The 25,414-nt window shown below is 39.5% G+C and overlaps 1 protein-coding gene across 1 annotated transcript in view; it reads left to right on the forward strand.

The window, feature by feature from the left end:
- Nucleotides 1–7,531, forward strand: part of IARS1 (isoleucyl-tRNA synthetase 1) — an 81,039-nt gene extending 73,508 nt beyond the window's left edge. The window contains exon 34 of the mRNA XM_082656336.1: nt 6,823–7,531. Coding sequence (XP_082512462.1) covers nt 6,823–6,905 — 83 coding nt within the window. The 3' untranslated portion in view covers nt 6,906–7,531. The remainder of the gene's footprint in view (nt 1–6,822) is intronic.
- The last annotated feature ends 17,883 nt before the right edge of the window (nt 7,532–25,414 follow it).

Consider the following 25,414-nt stretch of genomic DNA (forward strand, 5'->3'; position numbering starts at 1 on the left):
ACAGCCTGGGATTTATTGGACTTTCTGAGTCAAGATTTGTGTCTCCCAGCACTGGTGGAAAGTTGCTAGGCATTATGTTTTCCAAAGGTAGTCTTTTGATTTTCTGCACTTTGAATATGCTGTGCCTGGGTATAACTTTTTTGGTATAATGCATTATTCATTTCTGTTACAGAGTTTTGATTTCTAGCATTTCCTTTTAATTCTTAGAATTTCCATCTTTCTGCTTACATTACCCATCTGTTCTTGCATATTGTCCACCCTTTCTATTAGTGTCCTTAACATTAATCCCAGTTATTTTCAATTCCCAATCTGATAATTTCAAAATCTCTGCCATACCTGAGTCTGGTTGTGTTGCTTGCTTCATCTCTTCCTATTGTGTTTTTTCCTTTTTAGAATGCTTTGTAGTATTTGGTCGATAGCAGTACATGAGGTACTGGGGAAAAGGAACTGAGGTAAATAGGCCTTTATTGTAAGGTTTTATGTTTATCTGGCTAGGAGTTAGGCTGTGTTTATTGTTTACTGTTGCTGTAGGTTCCAGAGGCTCAAATTTCCTTCTTCTGTCTTATGGTTTCCCTAGAGATTCCTTTTTAAATATGGTCAGAGCTTTGCCCATACTTTCAGCTGTAATGCCCTGTTGTCATACAGGAGCCCATATGATGTTGTAGTAAAGTATGGGGGGAGGAGAAGTGGGGGAAGTGTTCTATAATTTTATGATTAGTTCTCAGTCTTTAGTAAGCCTGTGCCTCTGGGCTGTGCCCCTCACAGGTGTTACTCAGCTTTAAAATTTTTCCTCTTTAGGTAAGAAAGGAAGGTAAAGGGGGCTAGAGGTGGGTATTTCCCTTTCCCCCCGGTCAGTTAGGCTTTGGTTAAAAAGAAAAAAAATAGTTACTCTTAAGGAAGAACTTCCGCCATTTTACTGGGAATTTTTTTCAAGAAGCCTTGTACCTTTTTTGTTCTCATTTCCTCCATTACTGCCACCTTTTGTGTTCAGTTCATTTTTTGCAGTTTACTGTTTTCTTTTTTTACTTCCTCTTGTGTGTGTGTGTTTTTTAAGATATTAGTGTTTACCATGGGGATTACAATTAGCATCCTAAATTTATAACAATTTAACTCTTGATACCAGTTTGACTTTAATAACATACAAAAACTCTGCTTCTATACAGCTCTGCCCCCGTTTATATTCTTGTCAGAAATTATATCTTCATAATTATGTTCCCCAAAACATAAGTTCTTAACTGTGTTTTATGTATTTACTTTTAAATCATGTAGAAAACAACAAGTGGAGTTAAAAATAAAAAATACAACAACAATATGGCTTTGACTTACTGTCTAGCATCCTTTCATTTCAACCTGAAGGATCCCTTTAGCATTTCTTGGAGGGCAGTTCTAGCAGTAATGAACTCCCTCAACTTTCTGTTTATTTTGGAATGTCTTAATTGCTCCTTAATTTGTGAAGAAAAATTAAGAAGAAAAAATCTGTTTTGCAAAATGGAGAATTCTTTGTTGATAGTTTTTTCTTTCAGCACTTTAAGTATGTTTTCCCACTGCCTTCTGGCTCTCATGGTTTCTGATTAGAAATTAATCTTCTAATCTTATTGAATATCCTGGTGTTTTGCTTCTCTCTTGCTACATTCAAGATTTGGTCATTATTTCTTCAAATATTCTTTATAGTCTTTTCTTCCTGAAATTTCCGTAGTGTGTATGTTGGTCCACTTGGTCTGTGTCTCAGACGCCCCTTAGGCTCTGTCCACTTTTCTTCATTCTCTTTTCTTCCTTCTCCTTCAGACTGGATGATTTCAAATGTCCTATCTTCGAGTTCACTGTTTGTTCTGTATGCTAAATTATGCTGTTAAGCTTCTCTAGTGACTTCTTAATTTCAGTTATTGTACTTCGGCTCCAGAATTTCTGTTTAGTTCCTTTTATAATTTCTCTGTTGCTATTCTCATTTTGTTGATACATTGTTTTCTTGGCTTGTTCTTTGTATGTGGTTTCCATTGACCTTTCCATTAGTCAGTTATTTTCCATTTAAGACAGTTGATTTAGAGTCTGTCTAATAAGTCCAAGTATCTGTGCTTCCTCAGGGACAGATTGTGTTAATTATTTTTTCCTGTGAATGGGCCGTACTTTCCTATATCTTTGTATGCCCTGTAATTTTTTTTTCTCTTTGAAAACTGGATATTTGAATTTGGTGACTCTGGAAATCAGGTTCTCTTCCCCAGGGTTTGCCGTGTTTGATGGTTGAAGGCTACAGTCGTCTGTTTGTTTATGACTTTTCCAAACTATTTTTACAAAGACTATTCCTGGTTGTATGTAGTCCCTGAAGTCTCTGTTCCTTTAGCTTATGTTCAGCTATTATTTTGACAGAGATTTCCTTGACCTCCAGGAACTAAAAATTTAAAAACAAAATACCTACCTCTCCCAGTCTTTTAAGATTGTCTCTTTCTGGTCCACTCCTTCAGCTCCACCAGGCTGTTTACAGTTCTGCCTCAGGCTTCTCTTCCTGTTTTCACTGAGCCCTGAAGATCAGCCACATTTGGCCAAAAAAGCTTTTTACCTTTATCAGAATCAAATGCTTAGGGTCTTCTCAGATCTTTCTGTATATGCATACTGCCCTGGGCATGAATGTGGCTTTCTAAATTATTCAGCATAAGAGGCACTTTTTAATGCCCTAATTGCCCAAACTTTTCCTCCCAGGCCTTAAGCAATCCATTGCCTGTCTCATCCATAATCTTTTGCCTCAGGCAGCCGTGGGTTTTTTGTTTGCCTTTGGTTTTCATGCAGTGCCCACCACTTTTCCACCCTGAGTGAGTTCCAAGTAGGCAAAACAGAGACAAGCACCTTATGTAAGCCCTTCAAGTAGCTCCCAGACAGGTTAGAACAAACGCAATACTTTTGCTCCATTCCTCCTGGAACTAGGAGCCAGGGTCCCACACTGGAAACAGGGGCTACTGTCTTCAAGCCCACCACCAAGCTAGGAAGGAGCTGGTAAAGCACAAGTAAAAACACAGTTCTTTCCTGCCATTTTCAAGTTGCCTTTTCTCTGATTCAACATTCACTTGGTTGCTGTAAACGTTTGATTGCTTTCTAGAGTTCTGACGAAGTTGATTCTTGCTGGCTGTTTTGTGATGTTTCAGTTGATGTCCACTTTAAGGGAACATTTCTTTAATTCTTTGGGGGCACTGTCTACCCTTGCCCACTTTAAACTCAATTATTTTGGGCCACAGAGAGTGTTTAGAAAGTTCTGGCCCCAGTCACACAAGGGGCCAGAATTCTCATGGGGACATGTTCTGTCTCTCTATCTCCCCAAACCAAGGCTAAGTGGGGCAAGTCTCTATATTGGTTTACTGTTACTGGTGTAATAAATTACCAAAAACTGGGTGGCCTGAGACAACAGAAATGTATTCTGTCACGGATCTGGAGGCCAGAAGTCTGAAATTGGTGTGAGCAGGACTGTATTCTCTAGGGGAGAATTTGTTCTTTGCCTCTTCCAGCTACTGGTGGTTCCAAGCATCCTTGTGGCTACATCACTTTGATCTCTGCCTCATTGCCACCTCTTATGTCTGTTTCTCCTTTTTCCAAAAAAGGTCAGTCACAGTTTCCAGGAATTAAAGCATGGTCATATCTTTTGGAAGGCCATTATTAAACCCATAACGTTCTCTTAACTGTTTTTCTCTGTGGTGAAGGATCTTTTTGAAATTTACCCTTTTTCCATGGGCTCCTTATTTGAGGTCTCAGTTTTTTGTTTTTTAATTTTTATTTATTTATTTATTTTTATTGGAGTATAATTGCTTTACAATGGTGTGCTAGTTTCTGCTTCACAACAAAATGAATCAGTTATATATATACATATGTTCCCATATCTCTTCCCACTTGCGTGTCCCTCCCTCCCACCCTCCCTATCCCACCCCTCCAGGCAGTCACAAAGCACCGAGCTGATCTCCCTGTGCTATGTGGCTGCTTCCCACTAGCTATCCACCTTACGTTTGGTAGTGTATATATGTCCATGCCTCTCTCTCGCTTTGTCACAGCTTACCCTTCCCCCTCCTCATATCCTCAAGTCCATTCTCTAGTAAGTCTGTGTCTTTATTCCTGTTTTACCCCTAGGTTCTTCATGACATTTTTTTTTTCTTAAATTCCATATATATGTGTTAGCATACAGTATTTGTCTCGCTCTTTCTGACTTACTTCACTCTGTATGACAGACTCTGAGGTCTCAGTTTTTTGAGGGGGGTTTCATTGGACTCCCCAGTTTGTGTAGACCCTAGGATTTTTCTTCTCTCACTTTCATAGCCTATTAGTGCCAGGTCTTTAAGCCTCCAGGTCCACCAGAAAATCTTAATGTTCAGCTACCTCTTGGGATTCATGATATTTTGGGCTCTGTGGATTTCTCTCATTTTCTTCCCTTGCTCAGCTATTTTTTTTTTTAATTTAAAAAAAATTTTTTTTAATTAATGTTTTATATTATACTTTGACATTTTCTGCTACATCATTAAAAGGGAAAGCCTTCTTTTCCACTTACATTTCTCTCTTCAATGAAGCACAATTATTTTGCTTGAGATTTATTTTCAATAACTCTCCTTTGTCTCTACCCCTCACTAGTTTTAGGGCCTCATCATCTAATGAGACAGCCTGTCTGCAGGCTGTATTCTTCCACCAAGATTGTCTTCATGCAGATTCCTCCCTTGATGATGTTCCCCTGCTCGGATCCCCCAAGGCTCACTATTATCTAATGCTTCAGAATCTTTAGCTTGACACATAAAATCCTTCCTGTTCTGGTCCTTATCTGTCTTTCCAGTTATGTCCATGAAGCTTTCATTCTATCAGAAGGCTTTTTTCACTCTCCTTCCAACACACTTGGCTCTTTCATGATGGTTTGGTAGTCAGCATCAACAAGTAGGTGTAGCTTCCTGTTTTGATAACCTTGTGTGAAACTTCAAAGATATTCTTAACTTCTTTTTCTTAGCCCTCAAATCCATTGGTCACCAAGTGCAGTTGAGCAGTGAAAATGAAGAAGTGTCATCATTTTTACTTGTTGTATGCAAGTGTAGGTACCTGGTTGAAACTGATCAAGGATAGAATCACATCCATGTGAATTAGATATTAGTACTACTACCTATGATTCACAAACCAGATCTTACCTATAATGTCTTATTACCTTCTTTTTGCTCTTTAAGGTTGACTGGGCAAGTTTAGTAGGTAAAAGCTTGAAAGTTAACTTATTCACCCAAGATTATCAAGAAACGTGGTATTCTTTCCAATCCAGTATCTTTTCCCAATCTGATATCTCTTGCCTCATTTTCATTGTATTCTTCCTCTCAAGATTATCTTTCATAAAATATTAATAATTTGGTAAATTAGAAGGATCTCATAAGGCTTACAGTTTTAGAAACTCACTGATGCCTTCTTGCTTGTTCCACTAGACTCTAAATATCTTCTCCAGCTCCTGTAGTTATCTATTAAGGAGGCAGCTTTTGAAAGCATTTTCTTATCCAGGGTTCCTGTTAGGACAGGAGCCATTTTTAGAGAAAGTTGGTCCTTCCCTTTGAATTCAGATCTGGCTAGACGCAAAATGCCCCACAGTAGGCATAGAACTTTTAAAAATTTTCTCCTTCCTTCCTTCCTCCCTCCCTCTTTCTTTCCTTTCTCTTTCCTTCCTCCCTTTCTTCCTTCCTTCCTTCCTTTCCCTTCTTCTTCTCCCACCACTGCCCCACTCTTTTTCTGAGCTTTAATATATTCAGTGTGTTTTGATCTATAGTATTTGTGTTATGCTTTTGGATGCTCAGTTTTTTCTTTTATCTTCAGCTGTATTGGCTCCTGTATTTTTTGACCTGAGTCTTTAGTCTTTGATAAGTTCTTGCTTTCTGACATTGCAAGCTGTCCTAGGTTTATCATGTGTACTCTTTCTTCCCCAAACATGGAAACGACTTGCTGTTTTTCCTGTTATAGGGTGTTAATATTTAGGAACCACAAATCTGAGCTGCTTGCTTAGCATTGCTTCTAGGCCTTTTCTGAAGACATAGGAAATATTGTTCGTGTGGGATTGTGGGGACATCTTGGGCAGTACTCAGAGTTAGTTAGGTTAAGGGCACAGTCCTCCAGAAGTCTGCCCAAAACTTCTAACCCCAAGTATAAGGAGTTAGGCTCCAACTACAAGCTCAGACAAAAGAGTTCACACAAGACCATTGTCACTTCTGGCACCAACTGCAAGTTCAGAGGGTTTCCAAAAATCACCCTCAGGTCTGATAATTTGCTAGCAGGATTCACAGAACTTGTGGAAGCTATTGTACTCATGACTACATTTATTATAGGGAAAGGATAAAAACTAGAACCAGGTAAAGAGAAGAGATGCACAGGGCCAAATCTGGGAGGGGGTCCAAATATGTAACTTCAGATTATCTCTCTGCAAGGAGGCATGGACAGTGTTACCTCCTAGCCTGAATACATGACAGTAGTACGTACAGTGTATTACCAACCAGGGAAGCTCACCTGAGCCTTGGTGTCTAGAGTTTGTATTGAGGCTTCATTACATACGTATGATTGCTTGTATGGTTGGTCTTTCTGGTGTAACCAGCTCCACCCTGAGTCATCTCATTAGCATAAACCATCAGGTGTGTTCAGGGGCCTACAATAAATAACAAAAGATGCTCCTATCACTCAGGAAATCCCAGGGTTTCAGAACTACCCCCAGTAGCTGGGACAAAGTTTAGGTTTCTCTTAAGGTGAGGCTGAATTTCTTACTACCCAGGCAGTTAACATTTTTTTAATATTCATCCAGAATAGGTAGAAAAATGATTTCTTTAAAACTTCTTCTTTCCATTCTAGAAATTACAGAAGAAATCCCCATGAAGACTTTGAACACGAAGACTGTGTATGTTTCTGTATTGCCGACTACAGCAGACTTCTAACATTCAGTTATCTGTGTGGTTCAGTCAGCCTTTCCCTGGCATATACCTCTACTCCCCTCCCCCCAACCCCGGACACACACACGGACACAGACATGTTGATATTTCCTTCAGGTGCATGTATAATATACTGCTTTTGGTCTAAAATTGAAATGGAATTGATCAAGTGACTTGAGGCTTCACAGTAATAGTCACACTTAACCGTAAACACCTATGTAGTCATGTTGAGGAAAAGTTACAGTGTTACCTCAGCACTACAGAGTATATTTCTATACTTGAATTTTTAAGTATAGAACATAGTTGTTTAAATGGTATTGTGTGTGTGTGTGTGTGCACGCGCGCACGTGTATATATATATCTCTGTTATCTGTCTATCTCTCTATATATATATCATTCTGTGGCCTTTTAAAACTTATTTGAAATCTATTGAAGGAATGGACAGTGTTATATATTTTTGCTACCTGGATTTTCCTGGGTAATTTGATGGAATATTTTAAGTTTTAGTAAATTAGGACAATAAACTTTCTCACAGATAATAAACATGTTAAAAGTAATTCATTCTCCCATAGTTCAGTGAAACTTGGAATTTGCAATCTTTAAAAAACAAAAAAACTTAATAGTGACTTCCATATTAAGACACTAGACCAAATACCTAATTTCACTTCTTCCCAAAATCCTGTGTCAAAGAAGCATATGCCAAGACAAAATTAGATGGGCAAGAATTTATTGGGGGAAGCATACATGAAAGATAAAGGAGAGAGAGTAAAGGCAAAGGTAGAGAGAGCCTTCAGGCAGAAATGACCTGACTTTGGACCCATGCCTTGCTCAGTCAGTGGCTGGGAGCAGCTGAGGGGGTCCATGGCCTCAGCACAGATGGATCCATTGATCTGAAAATGTAGTAGCTAGAAGCTGTCAACAAACTATACTCCCTACATCAGATTCTCCTGAAAGGAGTTCTGAATGGTGCATCTTTAGCTGCTAGAATAAATGCATTCAAATCCATACCCACAAAGTTGGAGGAAACCACACAAGATAACAAGTGTTGGCAAGGATCAGCGAAACTGGAACCCTTGTGCACTGTTGGTGGGAATGTAAGATGTTGCAGTCACTATGGGAAACAGTATAGAGGTTCCTCAAAAATTAGAAGTAGAACTACCATATGATCCAACAGTCAACTTCTGTTTACATATCCAAAAGAATTGAAAGCAGGGCCTTGAAAAGATATTTGCACACCCAGGTTCATTGCAGCATTATTCACAACAGCCAAGAGACGGGGCAACCCAGATGTCCACTGAGGGATAAATGGATAAAGAAAATGTAATCTGTACATACAATAGAATATTATTCAGTCTTAAGAAAGAAGGATGAACCTTGAGGACATTAAGCAAAGTGAAATAAGCCAGTCACAAAAAGACAAATACTGTGTGATTCCACTTGTATGAGGTACCTAAAGTAGTCAAATTCATTGAAACAAAATGCAATGGTGGTTGCCACGTGTTGCAGGGAAAGAGAAATGGTGAGCTGTTCAATGGGAATAGTTTTAGTTTTGCAAGTTTTGAAGAGTTCTAGAGGTCTTTTGCACAAAAATGTGAACATAGTTAACATACTAAACTTGATCCTTAAAAATAGCTAAGTTGGTACATTTTATGTATCTTTTACCACAATTTAAAAAATTTTTTGAATGTCAGAGGGACAGAAGCCAACCTGAAAGAGCTCCCAGTGGCCAAAGCTGGAACAGTTTGAACAAACATATAATGTAATATTGAATTAAAATCCAAAATATAAAATAAATATCAATGAGTACATGCTGATATAAATGATTGAATAAATAAATGAGAGAGGTGAGGCAAATCTATATAAAATTCCAAATAATGTATATACATACTCTTTCACAAGGTGGTGTACCTTAACTCCCCACACCTTGAGAGAGGGCTGTACTTTGTGACTTCAAAAGAGTGGAGTATGTGAAGGGGGCAAAAAGTAACTTCACAGTTTAGAAAACTGACAAACACTACCTCAGACAGGTTAACATCATCAGGCATGATAGCATATACTCTTTTTTTTTCATAATTTTTTTATTGATGTGTAGTTGATTTACAATGTTGTGTTAGTTTCTGCTGTACAGCAAAGAGATTCAGTTATATATGCATATATTATTTTTCATATTCTTTTCCATTATGGTTTGTCACAGAATATTGAATATAGTTCCCTATGCCCTGACCATTTTTTTTAATAACATCTTTAATGGAGTATAATTGCTTTACAGTGTTGTGTTAGTTTCTGCTGTATAACAAAGTGAATCAGCTATATGGATACGTATATCCCCATATCCCCTCTCTCTTGCACCTCCTTCCCACCCTCCCTATCCCACCCATCTAGGTGGTCACAAAGTACCGAGCTGCTCTCCCTGTGCTATGCAGCTGCTTACCACTAGTTATCCATTTTACATTTGGTAGTGTATATATGTCAGTGCTACTCTCTCACTTCATCCCAGCTCCATTCTCTACATCTGCATCATTATTCCTGTCCTGCCCCTAGGTTCATGAGAACCATTTTATTTTTAGATTGCATATATGTGTGTTAGCATATGGTATTTGTTTTCCTCCGTCTGACTTCACTCTGTGTGACCAACTTTAGGTCCATCCACCTCACTACAAATGACTCAATTTCGTTTCTTTTTATGGCTGAGTAATATTCCATTGTATATATGTGCCACATCTTCTTTATCCATTCATCTGTTGATGGACACTTAGGTTGCTTCCATGTCCTGGCTATTGTAAATAGTGCTGCAATGAACATTTTGGTACATGACTCTTTTTGAATTATGGGTTTCTCAGGGTATATGCCCAGTAGTGGGATTACTGGGTCGTATGGTCTTTCTATTTGTATTTTTTTAAGGAACCACCATACTGTTCTCCATAGTGGCTGCATCAATTTACATTCCCACCAACAGTGCAAGAGGGTTCCCTTATCTCCACACCCTCTCCAGCATTTATTGTTTGTAGATTTTTTGATGATGGCCATTCTAACCACTGTGAGGTGATACCTCATTGTGGTTTTGATTTGCATTTCTTTAATGATTAGTGATGTTGAGCATCCCTTCATGTGTTAGTTGGCAATCTGTATCTTCTTTGGAGAAATGTCTGTTTAGGTCTTCCACCCATTTTTAGATTGGGTTGTTTGTTTTTTTGTTTGTTTTGTTGTTTGTTTTTGCGGTATGCAGACCTCTCACTGTTGTGGCCTCTCCCGTTGCAGAGCACAGGCTCTGGACACGCAGGCTCAGCGGCCATGGCTCACGGGCCCAGCTGCTCCACGGCATGTGGGATCTTCTCGGACCGGGGCACGAACCCGTGTCCCCTGCATCGGCAGGCAGACTCTCAACCACTGCACCACCAGGGAAGCCGTGGGTTGTTTGTTTTTTTGATATTTGGCTGCATGAGCTGCTTGTATATTTTGGAGATTAATCCTTTGTCAGTTGCTTTGTTTGCAAATATTTTCTTCCATTCTGAGGGTTGTTTTTTCATCTTGTTTATGGTTTCCTTTGCTGTGCAAAAGCTTTTAAGTTTCCTTAGGCCCCATTTGTTTATTTTTGGTTTTATTTCCATTTCTCTAGGATGTGGGTCAAAAAGGATCTTGCTATGATTTATGCCATAAAGTGTTCTGCCTATGTTTTCCTCTAAGACTTTTAAAGTGACTGGCCTTAAATTTAGGTCTTTAATCCATTTTGAGTTTATTTTTGTGTATGGTGTTAGGAAGTGTTCTAATTCCATTCTTTTCCATGTAGCTGTCCAATTTCTAGCACCACTTATTAAAGAGACTGCCTTTACTCCATTGTATATTCTTGCCTCCTTTATCAAAGATAAGGTGACCATATGTGTGTGGGTTTATCTCTGGGCTTTCTATCCTGTTCCATTAATCTATCTTTCTGTTTTTGTACCAGGACCATACTGTCTTGATTACTGTAGCTTTGTAGTATAGTCTGAAGTCCAGGAACCTGATTCCTCCAGCTCCGTTTTTCTTTCTCAAGATTGCTTTGGCTATTCAGGGTCTTTTGTGTTTCCATACAAATGGTAAAATTTTTTGTTCTAGTTCTGTGAAAAATGCCATTGATAGTTTGATAGGGATTGCATTGAATCTGTAGATTGCTTTGGGTAGTATAGTCATTTTCACAGTGTTGATTCTTCCAATCTAAGAACATGGTATGTCTCTCCATCTGTATTGTCTTAGATTTCTTCCATCAGTGTCTTATAGCTTTCTGCATACAGGTCTTTTGCCTCCTTAGGTAGGTTTATTACTAGTTATTTTATTCTTTCTGTTGCAGTGGTAAATAGTGTTTCCTCAATTTCTCTTTCAGGTTTTTCATCGTTAGTGTATAGGAATGCAAGAGATTACTGTGCATTAATTTTGTATCCTGATACTTTACCAAATTCATTGATTAGCTCTAATAGTTCTCTGGTAGCATCTTTAGGATTCTCTATGTATACTATCATGTCATCTGCAAACAGTGACAGTTTTACTTCTTCTTTTCCAATTTGTATTCCTTTTATTTCTTTTTCTTCTCTGATTGCCATGGCTAGGACTTCCAAAACTATGTTAAATAATAGTAGTGAGAGTGCACAACCTTGTCTTGTTCCTGATTTTTGAGGAAATGGTTTCAGTTTTTCACCATTGAGAATGATGTTGGTTGTAGGTTTGTCATATATGGCCTTTTTTATGTTGAGGTAGGTTCCCTCTATGCCCACTTTCTGGAGAGTTTTTATCATAAATGGGTGTTGAATTTTGTCAGAAGCTTTTTCTGCATCTATTGAGATTGTCATATGGGTTTTGTGGGGTTTTTAAATTTATTTTATTTATTTTTTGGCTGCATTGGGTCTTAGTTGCTGCACGGGCTTTCTGTATCTGTGGCAAGCAGGGCCTTCTCTTCGTTGCGGTGCGTGGGCTTCTCATTGTGCTGGGTTCTCTTGTTGCAGAGCACAGGCTCTAGGCGCACGGGCTTCAGTAGTCGTAGCATGCGGGCTCAGTAGTTGTGGTGCACAGGCTTAGTTGCTCTGCTGCATGTGGGATCTTCCCAAGCCAGGGCTCAAATCCGTGTCCCCTGCATTGGCAGGAGGCTTCTTAACCACTGCGCCACCAAGGAAGCCCCTATCATATGGTTTTTCTCCTTCAATTTGTTAATATGGTGTATCACATTCATTGATTTGTCTATATTGAAGAATCCTTGCATTCCTGGTATAAACCGCACTTGGACCATGGTGTATGATCCTTTTAATGTGTTGTTGGATTCTGTTTGCTAGTATTTTGTTGAGGATTTTTGCGTGTATGTTCATCAGTGATACTGGCCTGTAATTTTCTATTTTTGTGACATCTTTGTCAGGTTTTGTTATCAGGGTGATGGTGGCCTCGTAGAATGAGTTTGGGAATGTTCCTCCCTCTGCTATATTTTGAAAGAGTTTAGAAGGATAGGTGTTAGCTCTTCTCTAAATATTTGAGAGAATTCACCTGTGAATTCATCTGGTCCTAGGCTTTTGTTTGTTGGAAGATTTTAAATCACAGTTTCAATTTCAGTGCTTGTGATTGGTCTGTTCATAGTTTCTATTTCTTCCAGGTTCAGTCTTGGAAGGTTGTGCTTTTCTAAGAATTTGTCCATTTCTTCCAGATTGTCCGTTTTATTGGCATATTGTTGCTGGTAGTAGTCTCTCATGATCCTTTGTATTTCTGCAGTGTCAGTTGTTACTTCTTTTTCATTTCCAATTCTATTGATTTGAGTCTTCTCCCATTTTTTCTTGATGCGTCTGGCCAGTGATTTATCACTTTCGTTTATCTTCTCAAAGAACCAGCTATTACTTCTATTGTCCTTTACTATTGTGTCCTTCTTTTTTTTTTTTTCATTTATTTCTGCTCTGATCTTCATGATTTCTTTCCCTCTGCTAAGTTTAGGGTTTTTTTTGTTCTTCTTTCTCTAATTACATGTAATGTTAGGTTGTTTATTTTAGATTTTTCTTGTTTCTTGAGGTAGGATTGTATTGCTATAAACTTCCCTCTTAGAATTGCTTTTGCTGCATCCCATAGGTTTTGGGTCATCGTGTTTTCATTGTCATTTGTTTCTAGATATTTTTTGATTCCCTCTTTGATTTCTTCAGTGATCTCTTGTTTATTTAGTAGCGTATTGTTTAGTCTCCATGTGTTTGTATTTTTTATAGTTTTTTTCCTGTAATTGATATCTAGTCTCATAGCATTGTGGGCTGCAAAGATACTTGATACGATTTTAGTTTTCTTAAATTTACCAAGGCTTGATTTGTAACTCAAGATATGATCTACCCTGAATAATGTTCCATGAGCACTTGAGAAGAAAGTGTGTTGTGTTGTTTCTGGATGGAATGTCCTATAAATATCAATTAAGTCCATATTGTTTAATGTGTCATTTAAAGCTTGTGTTTCCTTATTTATTTTCATTTTGGATGATCTGTTCATTGGTGAAAGTGGGGTGTTAAAGTCCCCACTATTATTGTGTTACTGTCAATTTGTGTTAACATTTGCCTTATGTATTGAGGTGCTCCTAAGTTGGGTGCCTAAATATTTACAATTGTTATATCTTCTTCTTGGATTGGTCCCTTGATCGTTATGTAGTATCCTTCTTTCTCTCTTGTAATAGTTTTTATTTTAAAGTCTATTTTGTCTGATACGAGAACTGCTACTCCAGCTTTCTTTTGATTTCCATTTGCATGGAATATCTTTTTCCATCCCCTCACTTTCATTCTGTGTGTGTCCCTAGCTCTGAAGTGGGTCTCTTGTAGACAACATATATACAGGTCTTGTTTTTGTATCCATTCAGCCAGTCTGTGTCTTTTGGTTGGAGCACTGAATCCATTTACTTTTAAGGTAATTATCAATATATATATTCCTATTGCCATTTTCTTAATTGTTTGGGGTTTGTTTTGTAGGTCTTTTCCTTCTTTGTCTTTCCTGCCTAGAGAAGTTCCTTTAGCGTTTGTTGAAGCTCATTTGGTGCTGCTGAATTCTCTTAACTTTTGCCTGTGTGTAAAGGTTTTAATTTCCCTGTCAAACCTGAATGAGATCCTTGCTGGGTATAGTAATCTTGGTTGTAGGTTTTTCCCTTTCATCACTTTAAATATGTCCTGCCACTCCCTTCTGGCTTGCAGAGTTTCTGCTGAAAGATCAGCTGTTAACCTTATGGGGATTCCCTTGTATGTTGTTTATTGCTTTTCCCTTGCTGCTTTTAATATTTTTTCTTTGTATTTGATTTTTGATAGTTTGATTAATATGTGTCTTGGCATGTTTCTCTTTGGATTTATCCTGTATGGGACTCTGCACTTCCTGGACCTGATTGACTATATCCTTTCCCATGTTAGGGAAGTTTTCAACTATAATCTCTTCACATATTTTCTCAGCCCCTTTCTTTTTCTCTTCTTCTTCTGGGACCCCTATAATTCGAATGTTGGTGCGTTTAATGTTGTCCCAGAAATCTCTGAGATTGTCCTCAATTCTTTTCATTCTTTTTTCTTTATTCTGCTCTACGGCAGTTATTTCCACTATTTTATCTTCCAGATCACTTATCCGTTCTTCTGCCTCAGTTATTCTGCTATTGATTCCTTCTAGAGTATTTTTAATTTCATTTATTGTGTTGTTCATGATTGTTTGTTTGCTCTTTAGTTCTTCTAGTTCCTTGTTAAACGTTTTTTGTATTTTCTCCATTTTATTTCTGAGATTTTGGATTATCTTTACTATCATTTACTCTGAATTCTTTTTTCAGGTAGACTGCCTATTTCCTCTTCATTTGTTTGATCTGGTGGGTTTTTTTTCCTTGCTCCTTCATCTACTGCATATTTGTCTTCTCACTTTGTTGAACTTACTGTGTTTGTGGTCTCCTTTTCACAGGCTGCAGGTTCGTAGCTCCTCTTATTTCTGGTTTCTGCCCCTGGTGGGTGAGGTTGGTTCAGTAGCTTGTGTAGGCTTCCTGGTGGAGGGGAGTGGTGCCTGTACTCTGATGGGTTGGGCTGGATCTTGTCCTTCTGGTGGGCAGGGCCACGTCCAGTGTTGTGATTTGGGGTTTCTGTGAACTTAGTATGTATGACTTTAGGCAGCCTCTCTGCTAATGGGTGGGGTTGTGTTCCCCTCTTGCTAGCTGTTTGCCATGGGGCTTCCAGCACTGGAGCTTCCAGGCCATTGGGTGGAGCTGGGTCTTAGTGTTGAGACAGAGATCTCTGGGAGAGCTCTTGCTGATAGATATTACATGGGGCTGGGAGGTCTCTGGTGGCCTAGTGTCCTGGACTCGGCTCTCCCCAATCAGAGGCTCAGGCACAACACCCAGCCAGAGCACCAAGACCCTGCCAGCCACACGGCTTGGAAGGAAAGGAAGAAAATTTAAAAAACGAACAGATAGAACCCCAAACCAAATGGTAAAAACAAACCTAAACAGACAAAATCACACAAAGGAACATACACATACTCACTAAAAGAGAAAAAGTGAAAAATATATTAAAAATTTAAAAATAATAATATAATTTTTTAAAAAAAGAAGAGAGCAACCAAACCAGTAAACAAATCCACCCATGATAACAAGCACTAAAAACTAAAGATAAACATAAAACCAAAAACAAATCAGATGCAGAAAGCAAACCCCAAGTCTGCAGTTGCTCCCTAGGTCCACCACCTCAGTGTTGGGAACATTTGTTGTCTATTTAGGTATTCCACAGATGCAGGGTTTATCAAGTTGATTGCGGGGATTTAATCCTCTGCTCCTGAGGATGCTCAGAGAAATTTCCCTGTTTTCTTCTTTGTTCGCACAGCTCCTGGGGTTCAGCTTTGGTTTTGGCCCTGCTTCTGCATGTAGACTCCCCTCAGGCACCTGTTCCCCACCCAGGCAGGAGGGAGTTAAAGCAGCAGCTGATTAGGGCTCTCTTGCTCACTCAGGCCAGGGAGAGGGAGGGGTACGGCAGTCATAATTGGAATGCGAGGCGAGCCTGCAGCGGCAGAGGCCAGCATGACATTGCAACATCCTGAGGCTCACCGAGTGTTCTCCCAGGGAAGTTGTCCCTGGATCACGGGACCCTGGCAGTGGCATGCTGCACAGGGTCCCCGAGGGATGTGGGTAGTGACCTGCACTTGCACACAGGATTCTTGGTGTCAGCAGCGGCAACATTAGCAGTTCATGCCCATCTCTGGGGTCCATGCTGATAACCGCAGCTTGCGCCTATCTCCAGAGCCCACTTAGATGGTGCTCTGCCTCTTGTGGGCACACACAGCAGGAATCCCCTCTCCTTGTGCACCCCAAAAACGATGGTCTTTTGCCTCTCCAGCAGGTCCAGACTCCCTCCCAGCTATCTGTGGCACACTAGCCCCCTTCAGGCTGTGTTCATGCAGCCAACCCCAGTCGTCTTCCTGGGGTCTGACCTCCAAAGCCCGAGCCTCAGCTCCCAGCCCCAACCTGCCCCAGCGGGTGAGCGGACAAGTGTCTCAGTTTGGTGAGTGCTGGTTCACACTGATCCTCTGTGTGGGAATCTCTCCACTTTGCCCTCTGCACTCCTGTTGCTGCGCTCTCCTCCATGGCTCCAAAGCTTCCCCCCACCCACTCACCCACCATCTCCACCAGTGAAGGGGCTTCCTAGTGTGTGGAAACTTCTCCTCCTTCACAGCTGCCTCCCAGAGTTGGTCCCATCCTATCCTTTTGTCTCTGTTTTTTCTTTTTTCTTTTGCCCTACCCATGTACGTGGGGATTTTCTTGCCTTTTGGGAAGTCTGAGGTCTTCTGCCAGCATTCAGTAAGTTTTCTGTAGGAGTTTTTCCACATGTAGATGTATTTTTGATGTATTTGTGGGGAGGAAGGAGATCTCCATGTCTTACTCCTCTGCCATCTTGAAGGTCTACCTGCATATAATCTTGATAGGACTTGATGAGATTAGCACTTCACTTCTGTTTTCCCAAGAACTTATAACCCCAGTCTAACCATGAGGAAAACATAAGACAAACCCAAATTGAGAGACATTCTACCAATACATGACTCTTCAAAACTCTCAAGGTCATCAAAAACAAGGAATGTGTGAGAAACTCACAGACAAGAGGATACAAATAAAGTATGGGGTTTAGTTAACAGTACTGTTTTATTGTTTGTTCAATAATTGCAAAAAATGTACCACGATAATGCAAGGTGTTAGTTAGCAATAGGATAGACTGGGTGTGGAGTATATGGAAACTCTGTACTATCTTTTCTATAAGTCTGAAACTATTCTAAAATAGAAAGTTTATTTTTAATAAGTGGAAGAAGGTGAAATTTAAAATTATTTCTAATAGCATCAAAAAATATGAAATACTCAGGGATAAATTTGACCAAAGATGTGCAGTACCTATACCCTGAAAATTATAAAATATTGCTTAGAGATAATAAAGCCCATATAATTAAAAGAGATATGGTCATATTAGTCAGCTAGGGCTGTCATAACAAAATACCACAGACAGGGTGGCTTAAACAAGAGAAATTTATTTTCTCACTGTTTGGGAGGCTAGGAGTCCAATATCACCAAGTCTGCAGGTTTGATTTCTCCTGAGGGCTTTTACCTTCTCACTGTGTCCTCACATGACCTCTTTATGTGTGTGAACTCCTGGTGTCTTCTTGTCAGGACACTAGTCCTATTGGATTAGGCCCCCACCCCCATGACCTCATTTAACCTTAATTACCTTTATAAAGGCTCTATCCCCAAATACAGTCACATGGGCATTAGAACTTCAACATTTGAATTTTGAGGAAACAACTCAGTTTATAACAATTTTCATGGATCCAGCGACAGTATTGTTAAGCTGACAGTTCTCCCAAATTGATCTATAGATTCTATGTAATCCCAGTCAAAACCCCAGCAGGATTTTTTTTTATAACATTAGCTAGTTTTATATTTTATATGGAAATGCAGAGGATTCAAGAACCAAATAAATTTTCAAAGAGAAGTACAAAGTTGGAGGATTTAATTAACCTGATTACACGATTTATGAAACTAATTAAGACTATGGAATTGGCATAAAGATAACAAATAGATCATTAGGGCAAAATAGAGAATCCAGAAATATACCCATACGTGTATTTTCTTTTTTTTTCTTTTTTTTTTTTTTTGCGGTACGCGGGCCTCTCACTGTTGTGGCTTCTCCCGTTGCGGAGCACAGGCTCCAGACGCACAGGCTCATTGGCCATGGCTCACGGGCCCAGCTGCTTCGCAGCACGTGGGATCTTCCCAGACCGGGGCACGAACCCGTGTCCCCTGCATCGGCAGGCGGACTCTCAACCACTGCACCACCAGGGAAGCCCCATGCATTTATTTTCAATTGATTTTTGTTTTTTTTTTTTGATGATGCCAAGGACGTCAATGGGAAAAGGGTCATCTTTTCCCCAAAATGGTGCTGGAATAAGTGGATTGCCATAGACATACACACCCAGAACCTTGGCCTATACCTCTCCATAAACAAAAGGACTCAAAACTATCAAATATAAACATAAATACAATAAACATAAAATATGACAAAATATATTTTACCACAATAAATGTATATTTAACAGAACTAAATGTAAGAACTAAAATTATAGAACTTCTAGAAGAAAACAAGAAAATCTTAGTGACCTTGTATGGTAGGTAAAATAGTCCCCCAAAGATGCCCACATCTTAATCTCTGGAACCTATATATATGTTACATGCTAAAGATCTTTGCAGCTGTGATAAAGGTTATAGGCTTTAAGATTAAAGAGATTATCCTGGTTTATCTGAGTGGGCCCAATCTAATCACAGGAGCCTTTAAAAGCAGAGAACTTTCTCTGTCTGGAGGCAAGAGAAATTGGCAGAAGGGGAGGTAATAAATTCCAAACATGAGTATTTGCTCTACTGTTGCTGGCTCTGTGATGTCGGGACCCATGTGCAAGAACTGGAGAAGGGCCTCTAGGAGCTAAGGTCAACCCCAGATGACAGCAAGGAGACCTCAGTCCTACAACAGAAAGGAACTAGAAACTGCCAGGATCCTGACTGACCTTAGAAATGGATTCTTTCCAGAAGTTTCTGATAAGAGCCAAGCAAGTCAACACCTTCACTTTGGTCTTGGGCAAAGAAATCATCTAAATTCACCAGACTTCTGATTTACCAACTTATGTGGAACAATAAATTTGTGTTGTTTTAACCTGCTAAGTTTGTGATAATTTAATAGAGCATAATACACTCTGAGCTAGGCGAAGATTTCTTAAGTAGGTTACAAAAAGCAGAACTATAAAAGAAAATATAAGTAAATTGAACTTAGAAAATTAAAGACTTCACTTCTTCAAAAGATATTGTATAGATAATAAAAAGGCAACCAACAGACTGAGAGGAAATATTTGCAAAACATATCTGGCAAAGGACTTGTATCTAGAATATATAGGGAGCTCTTACATCTCAATGATAAGAGAAACCACCCAGTTTTTTTAATCTGGCAAAAGATTTGAACAGATGTTTCACCAAAGAAGGTATACAAATGGCAAATAAGCACACGAATGATGTTCAGCATCATTAGTCATTAGGGAAATGGAAATTAAAGCCACAATGAGAATCATTACACACCCACTAGAATGACTAAAAGTTAAAAGTCTGACCATATCATGTGTTGGCAAGGATGTGAGAGCACCTGGACCTCTCATAACACTGCTGTTGGGAATATAAAACAAGACCATTAATTTGGAAAACAGTTTAGCAGTTTCTTAAAAAGTTAAGCATAGACTTCAGGTCCATACAAGAGCACAGACCTGTTTTTCTTGCTTCTCTGGATAAAAACAACTAAAAGCCATGGAAATAACTAAGCAGGCAACCAAAGGAGAATTCTGAAAAGTGTTAAGAGAAAGGTGAACTGGTTTGGAACGTCGTGACTGGAAAAACAAGACAAGTGGTAGGATGTCATAAAGTTCCCCACCCAACAAAAGACGGTGACCCAACCTAGCAACAAAAGAGAGCCCAGGTAGTTCATTCCTCCCACAGAGCAAACAGAAGTCCCTCAAACTACACCGGGTAAACCCAGTGCCATCAACAAGGGAGCTCTGCTAACAATAAGCAGTAAACAATAAGCCCCACTTCCTACCAGAGACCTGGCATTACAGGGGACAACCAGCAGGGGGCATCCTGCCATAAGCACCCAGACAAGGCAGCCTCTTGTCTTCATTGGCCTGAGACTCCCCTCTCCTGCCTAGAGACACCAGGGTGGCTAGGGTAACTGGTGTGTGGGAGAGGAGAGAGAGGACCAGGGGGTGGGGGAGAAGAAAGCCTCCCCATAACAAGCATGTGACCTCTAGTGCAAAGATAGGGGATATCCCCCAACAAACTCTGGGACAGAGAAGCCTCTTAGTTCCTTGAGGCCAGAAAACCCCTCATCCCGGGGAGAGACCCAGCATCCAAGCCTGGGAAGAATCCTCAGGCAGCACCAGCAGGGAGCCCCAGTGGCACTTAGTTAAAGCAGACCAAAATGGTACCACAAAGCTGCTAAAAGCTGCTAAAACTGTCAGTGGAACCACGATCCACAAAAGGAGGTTAAGACCTGCATACTAAACAGAGCAGGATACCTACCTGCTAAAATGAAAGATTAAATAGGAACCTAAGCCTCCTAACAATAGAAAATCACCCTTTACTTTAAGAACCAAAAAAATCACAATTCAAATGAGAAAAGAATCAACCGACACTAACACCAGTGTCTAGATCCAATCAATGAATTCAGTAAAGTTACAGGATTCAAAATTATCATACGGGGCTGCCCTGGTGGTGCAGTGGTTGAGAGTCCGCCTGCCAATGCAGGGGACACGGGTTCGTGCACCAGCCCAGGAGGATCCCACATGCCGCGGAGCGACTGGGCCCATGAGCCATGGCCACTGAGCCTGTGCGTCCGGAGCCTGTGCTCCGCAACGGGAGAGGCCACAACAGTGAGACGCCCGCGTACCGCAAAAAAAAAAAAAAAAAAAAAAAAAAAAAAAAAATTATCATACAAAAAATGGTAGCATTTCTGTACACTAATGATGAATTATATGAAAACGAAATAAAGAAAATGACCCTATTTACAATAGTATCAAAACCAATAAAATATTTAAGAATAAATTTAACCAAGGAGTTGAAAGAAATAAACTCATACTCCCTACTCAGTCTTCTGCAACACCATCCCAGTGAGTAGGGAGTGGGGATGATTGGGAATACTTCGTTATAACAAAGTACTTGAGGGTAGAAATCTGGACTTTGCTGGTGTGCTGGGATGCAGCCACAGTGTATTTTATGGTATTTTGCTGGAGTAGAGAGGTTATTCTCTAAAAGTTTTCTGTCTTGTTAGGCTTTTCTGGCCCTTTTGTTGCAGGAAGGGAGCCCCTTCCAGGGCCTGAGAGTGGGCTCTTGTCTAACACTCAGAAATGAATTGTCCGAGGAGACATACGTGCTGACAAAGCAAAACACTTTATTGGGAAGGGGCACCCAGGTGGAGAGCAGCAGGGTAAGGGAACCCAGGAGAACTGCCCTGCCACATGGCTCGTGGCTCACAGTCTTGGGATTTATGGTAATTGGGTTAGTTTCCAGGTTGTCTCTGGCCAATCATTGTGACTCAGGGTCATTCCTTGTGGCGTGTGCATCACTCAGCAAAGATGGATTCCAGTGAGAAGGATTCTGGGAGGTTGGTAGGACATATGGACTGGAATCTCCTCTCTCCTTTTGACCTTTCCTGAATTCTTCTGGTTGGTGGTAGCTTGTTAGTTCCTCATTCCTTACCAGGATCTCCTGTTGTAAGATAACTCATGCAAGTGGTTACTATGGTGCTTGGCCAGGGTGGGCGGTTTCAGTCAGTGGTTCCCCTAACATTTTCTTTTTTTAACATCTTTATTGGATGCTTTACAATGGTGTGTTAGTTTCTCCTTTATAACAAAGGGAGACAGTTATACATATATATATATCCACATATCTCTTCCCTCTTACGTCTCCCTCCCTCCCACCCTCCCTATCCCGCCGCTCTAGGTGGTCACAAAGCACCGAGCTGATCTCCCTGTGCTATGCGGCTGCTTCCCACTAGCTATCTGTTTTACATTTGACAGTGTATATATGTCCATGCCACTCTCTCACTTTGTCCCAGCTTACCCTTCCCCCTCCCCGTATCCTCAAGCCCATTCTCTACTAGGCCTGCTTCTTTATTCCCATCTTGCCCCTAGGTCCTTCATGACCATTTTTTGTTTGTTTTTTAGATTCCATATATACGTGTTACCATACGGTATTTGTTTTTCTCTTTCTGACTTACTTCACTCTGTATGACAGACTCTAGATCCATCCACCTCACGACAAATAACTCAATTTAGTTTCTTTTTATGGCTGAGTAATATTCCATTGTATATATGTGCCACATCTTCTTTATCCATTCATCCGATGATGGACACTTAGGTTGCTTCCATGTCCTGGCTATTGCAAATAGTGCTGCAATGAACATTGTGGTACATGACTCTTTTTTAATTATGCTTTTCTCAGGGTATATGCCCAGTAGTGGGATTGCTGAGTCATATGGTAGTTCTATTTTTAGTTTTTTAAGGGACATCCATACTGTTCTCCATAGTGGCTGTATCAATTTACATTCCCACCAACAGTGCAAGAGGGTTCCCTTTTCTCCACACCCTCTCCAGCATTTATTGTTTGTAGATTTTTTGATTATGGCCATTCTGACTGGTGTGAGATGATATCTCATTGTAGTTTTGATTTGCATTTCTCTAATGATTAATGATGTTGAGCATTCTTTCATGTGTTTGTTGGCAATCTGTATATCTTCTTTGGAGAAATGTCTATTTAGGTCTTCTGCCCATTTTTGGATTGGGTTGTTTGTTTTTCTGCTATTGAGCTGCATGAGTTGCTTGTAAATTTTACAGATTAATCCTTTGTCAAGTTGCTTCATTTGCAAATATTTACTCCCATTCTGAGGGTTGTCTTTTTGTCTTGTTTATGGTTCCCTTTGCTGTGCAAAAGCTTTTAAGTTTCATTCGGTCCCATTTGTTTATTTTTGTTTTTATTTCCATTTCTCTAGGAGGTGGGTCAAAAAGGATCTTTCTGTGATTTATGTCATAGAGTGTTCTGCCTATGTTTTCCTCTAAGAGTTTGATAGTTTCTGGCCTTACATTTAGATCTTTAATCCACTTTGAGTTTATTTTTGTGTATGGTGTTAGAGAGTGTTCTAATTTCATTCTTTTATATGTAGCTGTCCAGTTTTCCCAGCACCACTTTTTGAAGAGGCTGTCTTTTCTCCACTCTGTTCTTGCCTCCTTTGTCAAAGATAAGGTGACCATATGTGCATGGGTTTATCACTGGGCTTTCTATCCTGTTCCATTGATCTATATTTCTGTTTTTGTGCCAGTACCATACTGTCTTGATTACTGTAGCTTTGTAGTATAGTCTGAAGTCAGGGAGCCTGAATCCTCCAGCTCCGTTTTTCTTTCTCAACATTGCTTTGGCTATTCAGGGTCTTTTGTGTTTCCATACAAATTGTGTAATTTTTTGTTCTAGTTCTGTGAAAAATGCCAGTGGTAGCTTGATAGGGATTGCATTGAATCTGTAGATTGCTTTGGGTAGTAGAGTCATTTTCACAATATTGAATCTTCCAATCCAAGAACATGAAATATCTCTCCATCTGTCTGTGTCATTTTTAATTTCTTTCAACAGTGTCTTATAGTTTTCTGCATACAGGGCTTTTGTCTCCCTAGGTAGGTTTATTCCTAGGTATTTTATTCTTTTTGTTGCAATGGTAAATGGGAGTGTTTCTTTCATTTCACTTTCAGATTTTTCATCATTAGTGTACAGGAATGCAAGAGATTTCTGTGCATTAATTTTATATCTTGCTACTTTACCAGATTCATTGATTAACTCTAGTAGTTTTCTGGTAGCATCTTTAGGATTCTCTATGTATAGTATCATGTCATCTTCAAACAGTGACAGCTTTACTTCTTCTTTTCCGATTTGGATTCCTTTTATTTCTTTTCCTTCTCAGATTGCTGTGGCTAAAACTTCCAAAACTATGTTGAATAATAGTGGTGAGAGTGGGAAACCTTGTTTTGTTCCTGATCTTAGTGGAAATGGTTTCAGTTTCTCACCATTGAGTATGATGTTGGCTGTGAGTTTGTCATATATGGCCTTTGTTATGTTGAGGTAAGTTCCCTCTATGCCTACTTTCTGGAGGGTTTTTGTCATAAATGGGTGTCGAATTTTGTCGAAAGCTTTCTCTGCTTCTATTGAGTTAATCTTATGATTTTTCTCCTTCAATTTGTTAATATGGTTTATCACATTGATTTGCATATATTGAAGAATCGTTGCATTCCTGGGTTAAGCCCCACTTGATAATGGTATATGATCCTTTTAATGTGCTCTTGGATTCTGTTTGCCAGTATTTTTTAGAGGATTTTTGCATCTATGTTCATCAGTGATATTGGCCTGTAGTTTTCTCTCTTTGTGACATCTTTGGTTTTGGTATCAGGGTGATGGTGGCCTCGTAGAATGAGTTTGGGAGTGTTCCTCCCTCTGCTATATTTTGGAAGAGTTTGAGAAGGATAGGTGTTAGCTTTTCTCTAAATGTTTGATAGAATTCACCTGTGAAGCCATCTGGTCCTGGGCTTTTGTTTGTTACAAGATTTTTAATCACAGTTTCAATTTCAGTGCTTGTGATTGGTCTCTTCATATTTTCTATTTCTTCCTGACTCAGTCTTGGCAGGTTGCACATTTCTAAGAAGTTGTGCCTTTCTTCCAGGTTGTCCATTTTTTGGCCTATAGTTGCTGGTAGTAGTCTCTCATGATCCTTTGTATTTCTGCAGTGTCAGTTGTTACTTCTCCATTTTCATTTCTAATTCTACAGATTTGAGTCTTCTCCCTTTTTTTTTTTGATGAGTCTGGCTAATGGTTTATCAATTTTGTTTATCTTCTCAAAGAACCAGCTTTTAGTTTTATTGATCTTTACTATCGTTTCCTTCATTTCTTTTTCATTTATTTCTGATCTAATATTTATGATTTCTTTCCTTCTGCTATGTTTGAGGTTTTTTTGTTCTTCTTTCTCTAATTGCTTTAGGTGTAAGGTTAAGGTTTTTTTTTGAGATTTTTCTTGTTTCTTGAGGTAGAAATGTATTGCTATAGACTTCCCTCTTAGAACTGCTTTTTCTGCACCCCATAGGTTTTGGGTCATCGTGTTTTCATTGTCATTTGTTTCTAGATATTTTTTTATTTCCTCCTTGATTTCTTCACTGATATCTTGGCTATTTAGTAGTGTATTGTTTAGCCTCCATGTGTATGTATTTTTTACAGATCTTTTTCCTGGAATTGATATCTAGTCTCATAGCATTGTGGTCAGAAAAGATACTTGATATGATTTTAATTTTCTTAAATTTACCAAGGCTTGATTTGTGACCCAAGATATGATCTATCCTGGAGAATGTTCCATGAGCACTTGAGAAGAAAGTGTATTCTGTTGTTTTTGGATGGAATGTCCTATAAATATCAATTAAGTCCATCTTGT

The sequence above is a fragment of the Grampus griseus genome (genome assembly GCF_964374135.1).
Source record: "Grampus griseus genome assembly, chromosome: 6".
Taxonomy (NCBI): Eukaryota; Metazoa; Chordata; class Mammalia; order Artiodactyla; family Delphinidae; genus Grampus; species Grampus griseus.